This window comes from Taudactylus pleione, unplaced genomic scaffold (genome assembly GCF_031769625.1).
Source record: "Taudactylus pleione unplaced genomic scaffold, aTauple2 ptg000682l, whole genome shotgun sequence".
NCBI classification, from domain to species: domain Eukaryota; kingdom Metazoa; phylum Chordata; class Amphibia; order Anura; family Myobatrachidae; genus Taudactylus; species Taudactylus pleione.
This window is the reverse complement of record NW_028285084.1, coordinates 2,229,433-2,244,794: the sequence shown is the minus strand read 5'-3', so window position 1 is coordinate 2,244,794 and position 15,362 is coordinate 2,229,433. Positions and strand designations below refer to the sequence as shown.

At 41.4% G+C, this 15,362-nt stretch overlaps 1 protein-coding gene across 2 annotated transcripts in view; it reads right to left on the bottom strand.

Annotated features, from left to right (window-relative positions):
• Positions 1-15,362, bottom strand: part of ACACA (acetyl-CoA carboxylase alpha) — a 532,248-nt gene that overhangs the window by 251,406 nt on the left and 265,480 nt on the right. For both annotated transcript variants that reach the window (XM_088455952.1, XM_088455953.1), the window contains exon 38: positions 4,343-4,546. In XM_088455952.1, the coding sequence (XP_088312078.1) occupies positions 4,343-4,546 (204 nt within the window). The remainder of the gene's footprint in view (positions 1-4,342; positions 4,547-15,362) is intronic.

Below are 15,362 nucleotides of genomic sequence, written 5' to 3'. Positions count from 1 at the left end.
TTAGATGCCATCCAGATAGAGTCTCGTATTTCAGCCTTGGTGGTTTCCGCAAAATGTTCTTTATGGCTTAGAACATGGAATGTGGATGCTGAATCCAAGCATACTTTGGAAGTAGTTCCATTTGAAGGCGATATCTTGTTCGGTTCAGAACTCACAAAGATTATTTCTCAGACTACGGCAGACTCTGGCCCTTACCTTCCAGTCTCAACCTCCAAATCCAAGTTTCCCAGGTTCCAGGCTTTACGGTCACAAGGGAGAGGACATTTTCAGGTCTTTAGAGGCTGTCCATGAGTTTCCCGTAGAGGAACTTTTAGAGAACAGGGGTACCCAAAGTACATACTGCGGTTAAGACATCAGAAAAACTTTCCGCATGACACTTTGGGGGCTTCGGTCCAAGTTCAGGTGGTGTGGGCCTGTTTACTCAATTTTCGGGAGGTCTGGATTCAATCCAGCCCAGACCACTGGATGAGCGGAATTGTATCCAGAGGTTATATCCTAGATCTGGAAGGTCCAGTCCCAGATCGTTTCTTCAATACCCCTCTTCCCATCAGTGCAGAAGAAGGGCCACCATTCAGGCGGTCTCCTCGCTTTTAGATTCTGGGGTAATTGTTCCGGTTCCTGCAGACCAGCAGAGTTTTGGGTTTTATTAAGGTCTTTTGTTGGTGGACAAGCCGGACAGATCCTTCCATCCAATTCTCAACCTGAAGTGCTTAAACCCTTACCGTCACCTGGAAAAGTTCAAGATGGAGTCAATATGATCAGTCATCAGCTACATGGAAGAGGGAGAATATTTGGTGTCTGTAGACATCAAGGATACCTATCTGCATATTCCCATATGGAAGGGACATCATCATTTACTGAGATTTGCCATAGGTCACTGGCACTATCAGTTCCAAGGGCCTGCTAACAGCACCAAGAGTCTTTACAAAGGTCTAGGCACATAGGATCTCTATGCACCGGCGGTTGGGTATCAATGTTATACCCTATCTGGACGATCTATTGATTAAGGCTCCATCAGTTATCCTCAGTTGATGTTGGATACACTCCAGAATTTTGGATGGATGGTGAACTTTCGCAAATCCAACCTAAGTTCTTCTAAAAGGATGGTGTTTCTGGGTCTCTTTTTCGATACTCAGTGTCAGACAGCATTTTCCTTACTGGCTGCAACGTCAGTGGTTCACCATTCTTCAGGGCATGTTGGCCGATTATCCACTCCACCTTCCTCTACGTCCAGATCATCTTCATCAAGGTCCGTGTCTGCACCCCGATTTGCATTGGTTGGCTTTGACGGATTGGTTCTTGAAACTGAAATCCTGACAACTAAAGTATTTTCCCGTCCTGTTGTTAAAACCACGATCCAGTCTGTTAAACCAGTCACTTCCCGGATTTATCATAGAGTGTGGAAGTTATATACAGTGTATCCGGAAACGCTTCACTTTTTCCACATTTTGTTATGTTACAGCCTTATTCCAAAATGGAATAAATTAATTTTTGTCCTCAAAATTCTACACACAATACCCCATAATGATAACGTGTAAAAAGTTTGAGATTTTTGCAAATTTAATAAAAAAAAAAACCCCACTAAGAAATCACATGTACATAAGTATTCACGGCCTTTGCCATGAAGCTCAAAATTGAGCTCAGGTGCATCCGGTTTCCACTGATCATCCTTGAGATGTTCCTACAGCTTAATTGCTGCAAAGAGGAATGGGTGAAACTGATAGGTGTGCCAAGCTTGTGGCATCATATTCAAAAATACTTGAGGCTGTAATTGCTGCCAAAGGTGCATCAACAAAGTATTGAGCAAAGGTTGTGAATACTTACGTATGTGTGATTTCTTAGTTTGGTTTTTTTGTTGTTTTTTTAATTAAATTTGCAAAAAAGGCAAAAAACACTTTTTACACATTGTCATTATGGGGTATTGTGTGTAGAATTTTGAGGACAAAAATGAATTAAGGGCCTGATTCAGAGCCGGACGCAATTTGTGGACGGTCGTTCAGGAAAAGGGGGTTGCTATTCAAATGAACCATTCGCTCTTTGCGGTCTGTTCACGCCTCTATGTCTGAACGAGCGAACAAAACTTGCGGTAATTTTTTGGATAACTACGCCCCCTGGCCGCTCGCATCCTACGTCATGTCCGCTATTTATTAGATTAATCGAGTACATCGACCAGCGTATGAACTGCTCGCTATTCTTGTGGTTGGTTTTTCCTACCACAATCTTGCGAGCAGTTCTGACTATAAAATAACCCAGTGACGTGGTCAGTGACACTGCTGTATTAATTATGCACACCCATAAAACGCCCATTTTGACCTTTAAGCACGCCTGTGTTCGGATCTCCCATCCCCGTTTTCAAGCACCTTCCCCCGTTACCACCCACATACGCCTCCTCCTGTCACTCATATTAGCAGGCATTCGCTATTTAGCGAACAAACGATTTTCGGCCGCACTGACTGGTTCGCGCATGCGTATTACGATCCGTACGCTTGTGCAGTTGGGCAAACATCGCTCGGAGCGAACGAGCGGCCGATTACGAGCGGCTCTGAATCAGGCCCTAATTCCATTTTGGAATAAGGCTGTAACATAACAAAATGTGGAAAAAGTGAAACGTTGTGAATACTTTCCGGATGCACTGTATATATCCTGGTGTGAGCTACAAAAATGGCAGCCAGAACTTTTTTGTGTCTCTCGCATTTTGTCTTTTCTCCAGGAAATATTGTCTAAGGGTCCTCACCTATCTTCTCTTGAGGGACAGATATTGTCCCTAATTATCCTTTTTCAAAGGAGGTTGGCTTAAATTCCAGAAGTCCAAACGTTCTTCCAGGGTATTCTTCGTATCTAACCACCTTATGTCCTGCCGGTCCTCCTTGGGACTTAAATTTAGTTGTGGAAGCCATTACAGAAGGCTCCTTTTAAGCCACTTGAATCTCTGGAATTTCGTTACCTCACTTTAAAGGTTGTGTTTCTTTTTGCTATTTCCTCCGCCAGAAGTGTTTCAGAGCTGGCAGCTCTCTCCTGTAAGCCTCAACTGTTCATATTTCATTTGGATAAAGTGGTCTTACACACAAAGCCATCTTTTCTTCCGAAGGTAGTGTCAAAATTTCATATGAACCAGGACAATGTGCTTCCAACATTTAGTCAGGCTTCGGCCTCTGATGATGGTTCATCCTCTGCATTTTTGGATGTGGTGCGTGCTTTACACCATTATATGGAATCTACAGCGGCTTTACGATGTACGGATTCTTTGTTGGTATTAATGGATGCAACATTAAATCATTAAACGTGAAAATTCTGTGGAAATGATTTTCCAACAGTATCTGAATATTCCTGGTTTTAAGGTTCTTTGAAATCTAAGAATTCTGGGCCCTATTCACTCCGGGTCGCTATAGCGATTGCATAGGCAGATGGACGATTGTTGCGTACTGCACATGCATCCCAGTGCGCACGCGCAGCCACAGAACTGTAATCGCACTGCGATCGCGCAGCTCACACAAAGCCATCACAGAGTGAGTGACGGGATGTCAGTGTATGGAGGTAATGATGGGGAAGTGGTCAGAGAAATGCAGGCATGCTTGTCTGTTTGAACGCCGTTATATGGGCTTGCATATAATATAAACTGCGACGGCATACACAGCTTGAGTACTCACTTTGTGCGACGAGGTTAGCAATTTCTGAGTAATGTCAGACCTGCTGTAACTGTGCATGAGGGGCCAAATTTACTCGATGTTCCCGATGTATACGCAGGATTGCAAGGTGTTACAGATGTGAGATAGCGATAGTGTGCGTCTCTATGCTGGCTGTGCGACGGTATTGCTATTGCATTAATTAGCATATTTTCACAGCAGATTTGCATGCGTAATCGCAGCCGCCATTGCAATAGCGATCCGTAGTGAATCAGACCCTGTGTCTGGTTTTATCATGCTTTTATGATACATTTAAACTAAATGAAAAAGCAAAAAACAAAAGCAAACAAACCATAAAACATAATGCAACCCAAGAGGTTTAATTTAAACAGAAGCCAATGAACCTACCAGTAATGACTGAGGAATAAAACCCATGCACACACAGTAAGATTATACAAACTCCACATAGTTAGTTGTTATGGTTGAAATTGGACCTATTACCCAATGCCATGCTTGTATGCATTGAAGGATTATTAATTGTATGTGTTTTATTAACCATTTAATTACTAAAGCATATATAATTTTTCACCTTAAAAGGAATAACATTTTCAGTTTTTAAACAGCGATATGATTTATGAAAGATGTATTTAATTATACACTTGATGCTTACTTTTTTTCTTATTGTTTTGATGTTTGAGATGGTCACACATTGTCCTTACCTGTCCAGTTCTGGAGTCTGTCACCTCTTTGTATAAGCTGATGTCTAAGTAGTAGCCAGATTCATTTGTCAAAAAAAGACGTATTGGAATTTGCTTTCCTGTTGGTGTTAAACGGATGTTTATTTTTAATTCAGCTTGTAGGACACGTAATTTCCATAGTCGACTTCCATAGCGCATGACCATGCTCCGCACAGATTCCTCGATCTTTAGACATATAAACATAACAAGAACATTTTAGTGTTACTTGAAGCTATCAACGTTACTAACTTATATAAGCCAACAATTAAATGGGAATCATTAACAAAATGATTGTAAATATAGATTATGCAAAATAAAGGCAGTGCATTTTAATAGCAAAAAATGCATGCAACCTCATTCATGATGCGCACAAATGTGGACTGCAAAGACACTGGTTATGGTTATACGCAGTGCACCTCAAATGGTACTGTATGCCCAAAGCACGCCTCCACTCCACACTCAGGAATGATTGACTACTTTTGAAAAAGCATTTCAGGGAGATTGTGAAAGCAACAGTATGTGAATCTACAGTAGCAGAATTATTGATTGACACATATAAGAATAAATGTATGTCTTTAAAAGTATGTTTTTTTTCTGTCATAAAAACGAACATCAGATAAACTTTAGCAAGATAACCGCTTTTGCAAGAAGGGGAAGTAAAAAAAACCATGTCTGGAACCGGTAGTTAAGCCAGAAGTTTCCTGTGACAACGAGCGTCATTGCTAAAGCAAATGCTTTATATGTATATCGTATTAGACACATAGAATATATCCAATCATTACAAGCCATATCATGCTTTAGAAATGTATTTGATTAGTCAAGAAATGTATGCCTATAAGCTTGTTGGTATAAATAAAGACAGACTGGGGTGTGATGCCCAGTTCTGACCGAGCAGACTTGAACCACGTATTGTGTCCATTTCTTCTCTCATCGGCTGGCTGCAAGAAGCAGTAGGCAGATTTTTCTATACCTTGGTACTTGGTTGTACCCCTACAGTTTTCTGGGGGCTTCGTCTGGGATCCCCAAACTCCTGCCCAGGACTGACCAGATGCCACTGAACCTTGAGAACAGCAGAATAAATCCGTACAGTGAGTAGTTTCAGTAAATGCATTTGCATACTGTCTGCTCTGCCTAAGTAGTATGTGGGGTTCAGTAGGGGTGGGTAACGGGGATTTCTGAATTTCTAGCAAATACTGCCTTTCCTATAAAGTAGAAGTTGTTGTCCATAGCGTATGTGTGTAAAAGAGTGTGAATGTAAATGTACAGTAAATGAGTTGTATATAAAGGAACAAGGTCTTTAAAAGTTTCAGTCAAAGACTCCACTTTCCACCTGCAACTAAAGGCTTGACCTGTCTTGTGGAAGCTGTGGCCCCTGGGCTGACTATTCATTGACCTCCTAGCTCTCAATTTCTGATTGTTTAAAGTGACATGGAGTGTCATACTCACAGTAAAAGAAGTGGATGCAGAAGAACCGTGCCCATTGAGTTGGGATAGGGGCACCCGTAATTCTCAGTTGTGACCCCTAGGGGCGCCCTGAGTCTGGTGATTGTCCAATTATTTGCACATTTTGTGACAGACACAAGTGAGACATCAGAGATAATAATTTTTATAGCATTGGTCATTTTAGTAATACTATAATGGCTAGTGGAACTATGGGACATTGTTAGAATTGAACTGGAGTTTGAATCACACACACATACAAGTGTGAAAGGTGTACATGTAAATACAAGGGGATATGATCGATATCTCTGAAGCTACAGTAATAGTGTGTGTAGTAGTGTTGGCAGTAATGGTAGTTCTATACTGTCTGTGGGAACTGAGAACAGTGATTCCAGGTATAAAATAAGTTTTACATTCATCAAATACCCCAGTTCAATTTGAAATGTAAAGATTGCACAGGGGTCCTGTTATTACAGAATGATGGGACATTCTTCCACCCAAAACAGACTGGGGTGTTGGCTGAAGAAACCCCAGTAGGACTATACTGGGAGGACAGACATAGTAAAACAGGGATAGGTGTCTGTATAGTTATAGGGACGAACATAAGTGATACAACGTATTTACGAGGGAGGGTGGGTGAAGACTGGAGGCAGTTAATATCCACATTACCCAGGAATCAAAGAAACAAGGGCCAGTAATCTGCCCTAAATTATCCATAAAGGATCCCCAGAGACCATTTGCTGCCAGACTTTGGCAACTGTTGTGCCAATTGCCAAGAGCAAGAAGGATATTACATGACACAGACACCCTTTAGATTACATTGTAATAACTGTACAGGAACTCTAGTATTACAGAACACTAGTTGGTGTCCATTCCCAGATTTGACAGGGGTACTCCATAAGTATACTCCTACAGGGGTCTTTATTGAAAACACATATTCTTGACCTCAGACAGCCTTTGTCATAATAGTGGGAACACATACCAAGAGTCCATTATACTTAGACACTTCTGGACCAAGATTGGAAAGTAGTTTGTGGGAAGATTCCTAGAAATGTTTGCTCAGAATCTGCACCATTAGTTTGGCCCAAGGTAAAGATACCAGTTCCAGATAAGGGTTTTAATGGAAGGATTTCCAAGATATTACAGAGGGACCCTAGTGGAGTAAAATAAGGAACCTTCAAGAATCTCTACCACTGACTAGGAGCCGGTAACACAAGTATGGGTGCTCAGGGCAGTAAAGGTATGACAGAATCAGAACTACGTAGTCCTGTGGAGCTAGTCCGAGATAAGGAAGGTAAAAGTGCACTTAAAGATATAAAGAAGATACTCCAGAAAGCTGGGATGCCCAAGTATGGATCTTTGGATCCAATAAGGTGGGAAACCTTTGCAAGAAAACAAAAGACATGGATCAAACATAAGGGATATAACCATCAAGTAAACACATCAATAAGGGTAACTAAACAGTTCCAGAAAAGTGAGGAGGCATTAAGTGAAAGAACAAGAGAATTTTTAGAAGACTGTGGACCTAATCCACCGTCTGCACCACCTCCTGTAGTAGAACCACATGTATCTCCCACACCCACAGTGCCTCCCATAATGCTCAATAGAAGTGGGGAACAGTGGTAGGTGAAGTCAACTCCATGCAGATCTTAATATCCCACAATTTCAGAAGTAATGGAAACATCCCCCAGGGCAGACAGGAAATGCTCAGCTTGTGGATTCTGTGTACCAACTGCCTATACTATATTCCCAAATTGTCAGAATCAAGCCCCAGAAGGAGGGGAACCATGTGATTCAGATTCCCCTCCAATGACATCTACAGTTCCATATAATACACCAACCACACCACAACCTCCATCTCTTCTTAACAGAATGATGGGGGCCCATTCCATGGGATTCTCTAGTAAGACCTTTAATGCCATATGTGGGCAACAGAGTATCCTATAGGCATAGGATATGTAAGAAGGCATCCACTAGAAATCCATCTGAACCATTTGAATGCCATTATTGCACAGGAACAAGTGTACATTTTGTACAACACACAGAACCACCTCCCTATCCTAGAGAACCACCAGAGATCTTTCCAGTCACTGTCCAGAGGGTCCTTGAACCTGACCCTGCCCATGAAGGCCAGCAAAGGTTAGTGAGAACACAGGTCCAATATAAGCCCTGGTCTTCTAGGGAACTGGATGATATTGTCACTAAGGCTACGGCGCCTAGAAAGAATCCCATGGCTTACCACAGATTTATGGAGAGAGTAGTGTGTGGGGAGCAGTGTGGGTAGTTTAGTGTAAGTATGCATAATGACTATAGGTACAGGCAGTTTGGCTGAAATACTGGCTTTACCAACTCAAGCCCCCCAAGTAGTAGAGCATCCTCAATAGGAGAATAAAAATAATCCAGAATCAGGACCCCTTTTTGTAAATAGAGTAATGGTATAGTGTCAGACACAGCAACAATGTATGCCTGCAGTACCAGAGACAAGACAGAGAGTAGGACAATCTGTTAAGGAGTATTATGATCAATCCCACCAATCACACCTAGAGAGGTGGTTTGAGGACGATAATGAAATGCACCAATCGATGTTGAGGACCTCCTTTTTAGGGGGATTGTTAGAAAATCTCAGAGTAGAACTATATCAGAAAAGGCCTGAAGCTGGTACTATGACATTACCAGCAGTGTTAGATGTCTTAATGGCAATTGAAGATCAAAATGAAGAAAAGAAAAGGAAAGCTAAAAATCAGCCGCAGAAGGTTACAGTACGTGTAGTACAGGAAGAAGGTTATAGACCCAAAAATCAGCCAAGGGTAAACAAGAAAGTTAGCCCAGAAGAAATAAAAAAGAAAGGATTGTGTTTCTTTTGTCAAAAAGCAGGACACATGAAGAGGGATTGTCAGAAGTATAAACAATGGCTAGAAAACAGGCCAACAAAATCAGACAATGACCAGGTGTATACTGCATAGGAAACAGACTATCCTGTGTCGCGCCCTCCATTGAATACTGTTAACATCCCTGGCCAAAAAGCAGTAGTAACTAACACTGCCAGAAGGTGAACAAATTTATTGTATAGTAGCCCTGTCTTGAGGGCAGCTGATGTCCCTAAAGGGTATCTAACAAAACAAACCATCCCAGGTACAGGACTTGGGGCCGTATTCAATTGCAGGTGAAATGCCGTTCTGGGCGAAGTGTTATCGTTGATGACATCATTTCGCCTGTTGGAAACTTTCCACCATATTCAATTGCAAACACTTTTTGCCGGTGCGAAAAGTTTGCACCTTGTAACCAACGGAAAAGATTCGGTAGGTAAATAAAAGGCTGGTGGTGGATGTTCCTATTGTCCCTAATCCATGCACCTTGCTAAATCAGATACCACCCACGGCCACATACTTTACAGTAACTGAATTGGCTAATGCCTTCTTCTCAGTACCATGAACACCAGAATGTCAGTTATACTTGGCATTTACCAGCATGGGTAAACAATATTGCTGGACCAGACTTCCACAGGGAGGGGCCACGTCTTCTTCGGAGTTCTCAGAAGCAATGTCTCTAGTGCTGCAAGGGTGGAGGCCCCAACAACCATCCACTCAATTATTGTAGTATGTAGATGATTTGCTACTGTGTGCAGACACAGAAGAAATTTGCCAGACTGAGACAGGAAATTCGACAATGAACAAACTTGTAGAGTGTCTAAGGACAAGTTACAGGCTGCTAAAACACAAGTTACCTTTTTGGGTCATTGCATCTCACAAGATACCAGACACCTCACACAAGACAGGTTATCTGCCATACAAAAAGTACCAGAACCCACCACTAACTGACAGTTAAGGGAATTTTTGGGATTAGTGGGGTACTGCAGAGAATGGATACCTAATGCATCTTGGCTAATACTGCCATTAGTTGATGCTCTGACAGATTCAAAAGAGAAAAAGGTTAGCCTCACTGTACAACAGAAACAGGCTTTCTAAGATATCAAGACACAAGTATCCCAGCAGCTTTGGATTTACCTAGGTATGATAGACCCTTTATGCTGTTCTGCCATCAAAAGAGGGGCTTGCACAAGGAGTATTAGTGCAGGAACATGGAGGTAAACACAGACCCCTTGCATTTTACTACTTGCAGCTAGATAGCATAATCAAAGGTGTCCCCTCTTGCATAAGAGCTGTGCAGCAGCTGCACTTATTAAGGATAAAGCTGCAGATTTAGTTCTGGATCATCATCTAATAGTACAGGTCTCATACTGTTACAGAAATTTTGAATCTGGCCAGAACTAAACATTTATCAGCAGCGAGACTGGCCAAATATGAAGAGGCTCTTTTGAGCCCCACAAATTTTAGCATAAAAATATGTACAGTGTTGAATCCTGCTCGGTTGCTTCCAACGTAGGATTCAAAAGAATCGAAGGAAGGGAGTACAAACATATCTGATGATCTGAGATACACTCACACAACAAAAATTTTCTCAACACAACTGTTTGGAATTAATGAAATCTGAAAAGCAGGAGCTTGATAATGTCACCGATGTGCCCCTGCAAACCCCAGATTGGGAGCTATTTGTTGATGGCTCCAGGTATTAGCACAATGGGTCCCCAAGGACAGGGTATGCTGTCACCACCTTGGAGGAGGTATTGATTCAGAAACCACTCTCACCTTCTTGTTCTGCATAAGAAGCAAAGTTGAGGGCACTCACTGAGGCATGTATAATGGCTTAACATCAAAAACACACAATGACTCCAGGAATGCTTTGGGTATGTCTCAAGATTTTGCAACTATTTGGAAGAGTAGGGATTTCATGGGGTCAGCTGGCAAGTCCATTAAACATTCTGACCTCATTGAATCATTGAAAAAAAGGGGGTTGGGCTGCACATCCTACTTTAAATACAATAAGGGTTGCTACCTTGCTGAGATGTGTAGTTCTACATCAGAAATAGAAGGGGGGGAAAGCAGATACACACTCTAAGCACTAAGAACACTGAATATCACAATATATATAATAAACTATCAATAAACATGGTTTAAAATTGCATTGCAGTACACACATGTAATGGGCGCTATTACAGGTAAGTCCTAGATAAATTTATACAATGTGTCAGTATTAGGGATGTTAGGGACCCACCCGATGAGGTTCACCTTGATGTGGTAGGTGGGCAAACATCTTTGTCTAAATATTTACTAAGAACCTCAATTTAAAACCATGTTTATTGATAGTTTATTATATATATTGTGGTGTTCAGTGTTCTTAGTACTTAGAGTGTGCATCTGCTTCCCCCCCTCATTAGACCATTGTTTGCAGCCTTGCAGCTTCCCACTAGAGTAGCCATTATCAGGGTGCAAGCAAATACAAAGGAGAAAACGGCTGAAGCCAGGGGAAATGCCAAAGCTGATGCTGCGGCTAAGCAAGCGGCCCTGATAGAAGTACCAGCCCTATACGGTATAGAAACTGATGCAGCAGATAGTACAAAAAGATATACAGACCCTGATACAGTTTCAGAAGCAAGCACCAGCAGGTGAAAGGGCTGGGGAAAAGAGGAAGCCACCTGTGAGGAAAAAATATGGAGGAAAAGAGACAGGTGGTGTCTCCGCAGGGCCTTATATCCCCTTATGACTCAGTTGGCACATGGTCCAGTGCAAAACTCGAAGGAGGCTATGGCAAACACAGTTTCCCAACATTGGATAGCACCAGGCTTTAATGCAGCAGCTGCTTATGTGGATGCCTGCTTGGTGTGTGGAAAACACAATCCAGGACAGACCGTTAAGACACCACAGAAACTTACACTCAGGCTATTGTACCCATTTCAGAGACTGCAGATTGACTACATACAGTTACCCAGGGTGGGGGTATACGAGTATGCCCTCGTTTGTACTGACCTCTTTAGTAATTGGGCAGAGGCGTGGCCTGTTGCCAAGGCTACCGCCAAAACAACAGCAAAGAAATTAATCTGTGAAGTGATCTGTAGGTATGGGATCCCAGAAACCACTGAATGATAGAGGATCACACTTCACTGGAGAGGTAATCCAACACATAATGAAAGATATGGGAAAAGAGCAAGCTTTCCACACCCCTTACAGACCACAGGCAAGTGGGTGTGTCGAGAGGGTTAACAGTACTCTAAAACTAAAAATTCAGAAAATGATGGCTAAAACAGGCAAAACAGGGGTTGACTGTCTACCACTGACATTATACTCAGTTAGGACAACACCCAGTAAGAAACAAACTGTCACCATATGATATATTGTTTCTCAGTTCACCCAGGACAGGGTGTTACTTTCCACATCAGCTTCATCATAACCATGCAGACCTAACTGACTACATAGCCACATTATGTAAACAAGTAGCTAAAACCCATCTCTAGTTTTCTCCTCCCTTCCAGATACAGACACAGTTCCAGGTTCACACTCTCTCGAACCAAGAGATTGAGTATATACCAAGAGACACGCGAGAAAACCTTTGGAACCAAGGTTCGAAGGTCCGTTCCAGGTTCTGTTGACCACACCTACCTCAGTGAAACTTGGATAACAGGCTATGTGGAGACACACATCTCATTGAAAGAAACTCGCAATCAAGTTCGAACCAGCAAAATGAATCCTTTTATATGGGTGTCAGTTTTTATGATTGTGATAATAATGAGTACTTGGTTCCAAACTAAAGGGAATCTCAAAAGAGATGTTAGAGAATACCACAAAATACTAAATGAACCTTGGTCCAATTCATTTGTCCAGATGCAGTAAACAGCAGCACAGCAACTCAATATAACTAACTGTTAGGTATGCACCCATTCCCCTCTTTCCTCAAAGACCATGAACTGGGTGACAGTACCCCTGACAATAGAAGAAGTTATAACTGTCAACTTCTTCTCCTCAATGCCAGTTACAAGAGCCAAATATGTAACTAATCCTGTACCCCTAATGGCTAGTCTGTTAGGGAAGAATGTAAGTTTTTGTTTTTCAGTACCCTGTCCCCTACCTACAAGAGACATATGGGTGGAAGAATGAGCTGAAATTAGGTGATGGTTCTGTGGTGAAGCAAGTAAGAAAGTCCCTTGGCCAAACTTGATGTAAAGAGGCAATACTCCAATTTAGGGACCTAGCTGGTAGATTTAGGTATCCAGCTTATATTGATTTGACTGATTCCTCCAGACCTCCCCTGGCAATTCATGGCTGCGTCAATGGATCTATTGATAGGGGCATGGGTGCAGGGCAAGATACCTGATTACTGGAATAGATCCACCTGTGAAGGAAGTCACACTAGATTGACCCCAAATAGGACAATGGTGAAACCTTTTCTCTTCTTCCTTACTCAAACTCTGGTAGGAATTTCTAGTACTCTCCCTGACAATATATACTGTATTATCTGTGTGGAAGGTATGCATATAAATGGTTACCGTATGGAGGCTTTGGAAATTGTACACTATGTTATTTATTGCCTCCCACCTATTATGTAGAACAATTACACTCCACACACTCTAAACAGTGGGATTTCAAGGAACATTCCATTATAAGAAGAGAAGTTCAGCCTGCCAGCAAGGCCAACCAAGATTTAATTAGATTACCATGGGTCAATAGGTGTTGTATAAAAAAGGCGTTCTATTATATCATGGATTTAGCTAACCTTATCGACAATATTACTACCTTATATGATGAAAATTTTAGACTGATGCTTAGGGAACTTCGAATGATTACCAAGGAGATACAAGCACATAGACTAGTGTCAGATTACCTAACTGCTCGAGAAGGAGGAATGTGCATGATAGTAAAAGAAGCTTGCTGTAACTACATAAATCAGACATATGAAATTGAGGAAGCCATAGAACAGCACCTGGACAAGGTTCAGGAACTGAAGAAACAGTTTGCTCAAGATCACACTGAGGAACCATGGTTCAGTACATCATAGTTCTCTTGGCTAAACCCAGCTAATTGTTCCAAGGAATAGGAGGATGGTTCATGGGAATAATTGAAGTTATAGGAAAGGTACTTCTGGCGTGACTTGCTCTGTACACCATGTATAGAATGACTAGTTGCTTATTTGAAAAATGTAAGAAAAAGTCTGTAGTAACAGCCTTGATGACGGTGGAAGAAGTGCCCATGCATGTAACAGTAGCTTGGTGTTCTAAGTGTAAAAGAAAGAACCCAATAACTGAAAACAACAGCTGCATTTATTGTAGTCACCAGTTGATTTCCTAATAAGCATTACAGAAAGTAACTGTCTAACATACAAAATTATAAAGTTTTCAGAAGACTTGAACCCCTCTAGGATAGACTTGAGATAGAGAGCAATGATTCAGGTATCGAATGATTCCTGATCTATCTACATGCGGTCCTTAAGATAGCGATCTATGGTAAAGTAGGTACCATCAACAAATTATTGTGACCTTATCACAAGTATAGGGACAAGTGTTAATAAAAAGAGGGGACTATATTATTGATTAACAACACGTATAAAAATAAATGTATGTCTTTAAAAGTATGTTTTTTTTCTGTAATAAAAATGAAAATCAGATAAACGTTAGCAAGAACAGGAAGTAAAAAACCCATGTCTGGAACCGGTGGTTAAGCCAGAAGTTTCCTGTGACAACGAGCGTCATTGCTAAAGCAAATGCTTATATGTATATCATATTAGACACATAGAATGTATCCAATCATTACAAGCCATATCATGCTTTAGAAATGTATTTGATTGGTTAAGAAATGTATGCCTATAAGCTTGTTGGTATAAATAACGACAGACTGGGGTGTGATGCCCAGTTCTGATTTAGCAGACTTGAACCACATATTGTGTCCATCTCTTCTCTCGCCAGCCTGCTGTAAGAACCAGAAGGCAGATTATACTAGACCTTGGTACTCGGTTTTACCCTGACAACAGCTATGAGTGCGGAGGTAGAGTGGACGTGTACTGCTACACCTGAGAGACGTGCCATAAAACTGACCATGTGTAAACAAGCAAAAAAGCAGTTGGTAAGATCTATTTTTTGATGAAAACACACTGATTACTTTACAGAAAATGCATATAGTCATAGGGATCATTGGGGCAGATTTATGAAGCTCTGGAAAGTGATAAAAAGCAGAGTGATAAACGACCAACCAATCAGATCCTAACTGTCATGGTACAAGCTGTGTTTGAAAAATGACAGTTTGGAGCGGATTGGTTGGTCGTTTATCACTCTCCACTTTATCACTTCCCAGAGCTTCATACATCCGCCCCATTGTGCCTTATAATAACCAATGCAGGGAAATGATACTAATGACCCTAGTTGAATGTAAATATATTTGTTTATTTTTATATATAACATATTCATAATGGGGGTAAGGTAGTATCAGGGAGATCGCTACTGTTTCAGGGAGTCTACCTGACAATCAGGGAGAGTTGGCAAGTATACACTCAGGAGCAGCATTAGCATACTTTATTTTATACAAGTGCATTTCCACTAGTGGTTATCTAGATTGCACTAAATACCAGGAAGTCCATAACTCTGGAAAAAGTGCTGTTCCCGAAGAAAAGTCCTTTATATGTAGTTTGCTTGTCATAGGGAATTGTATTGTTAGGGGTATTGATCTGAGAGCTGGTCATG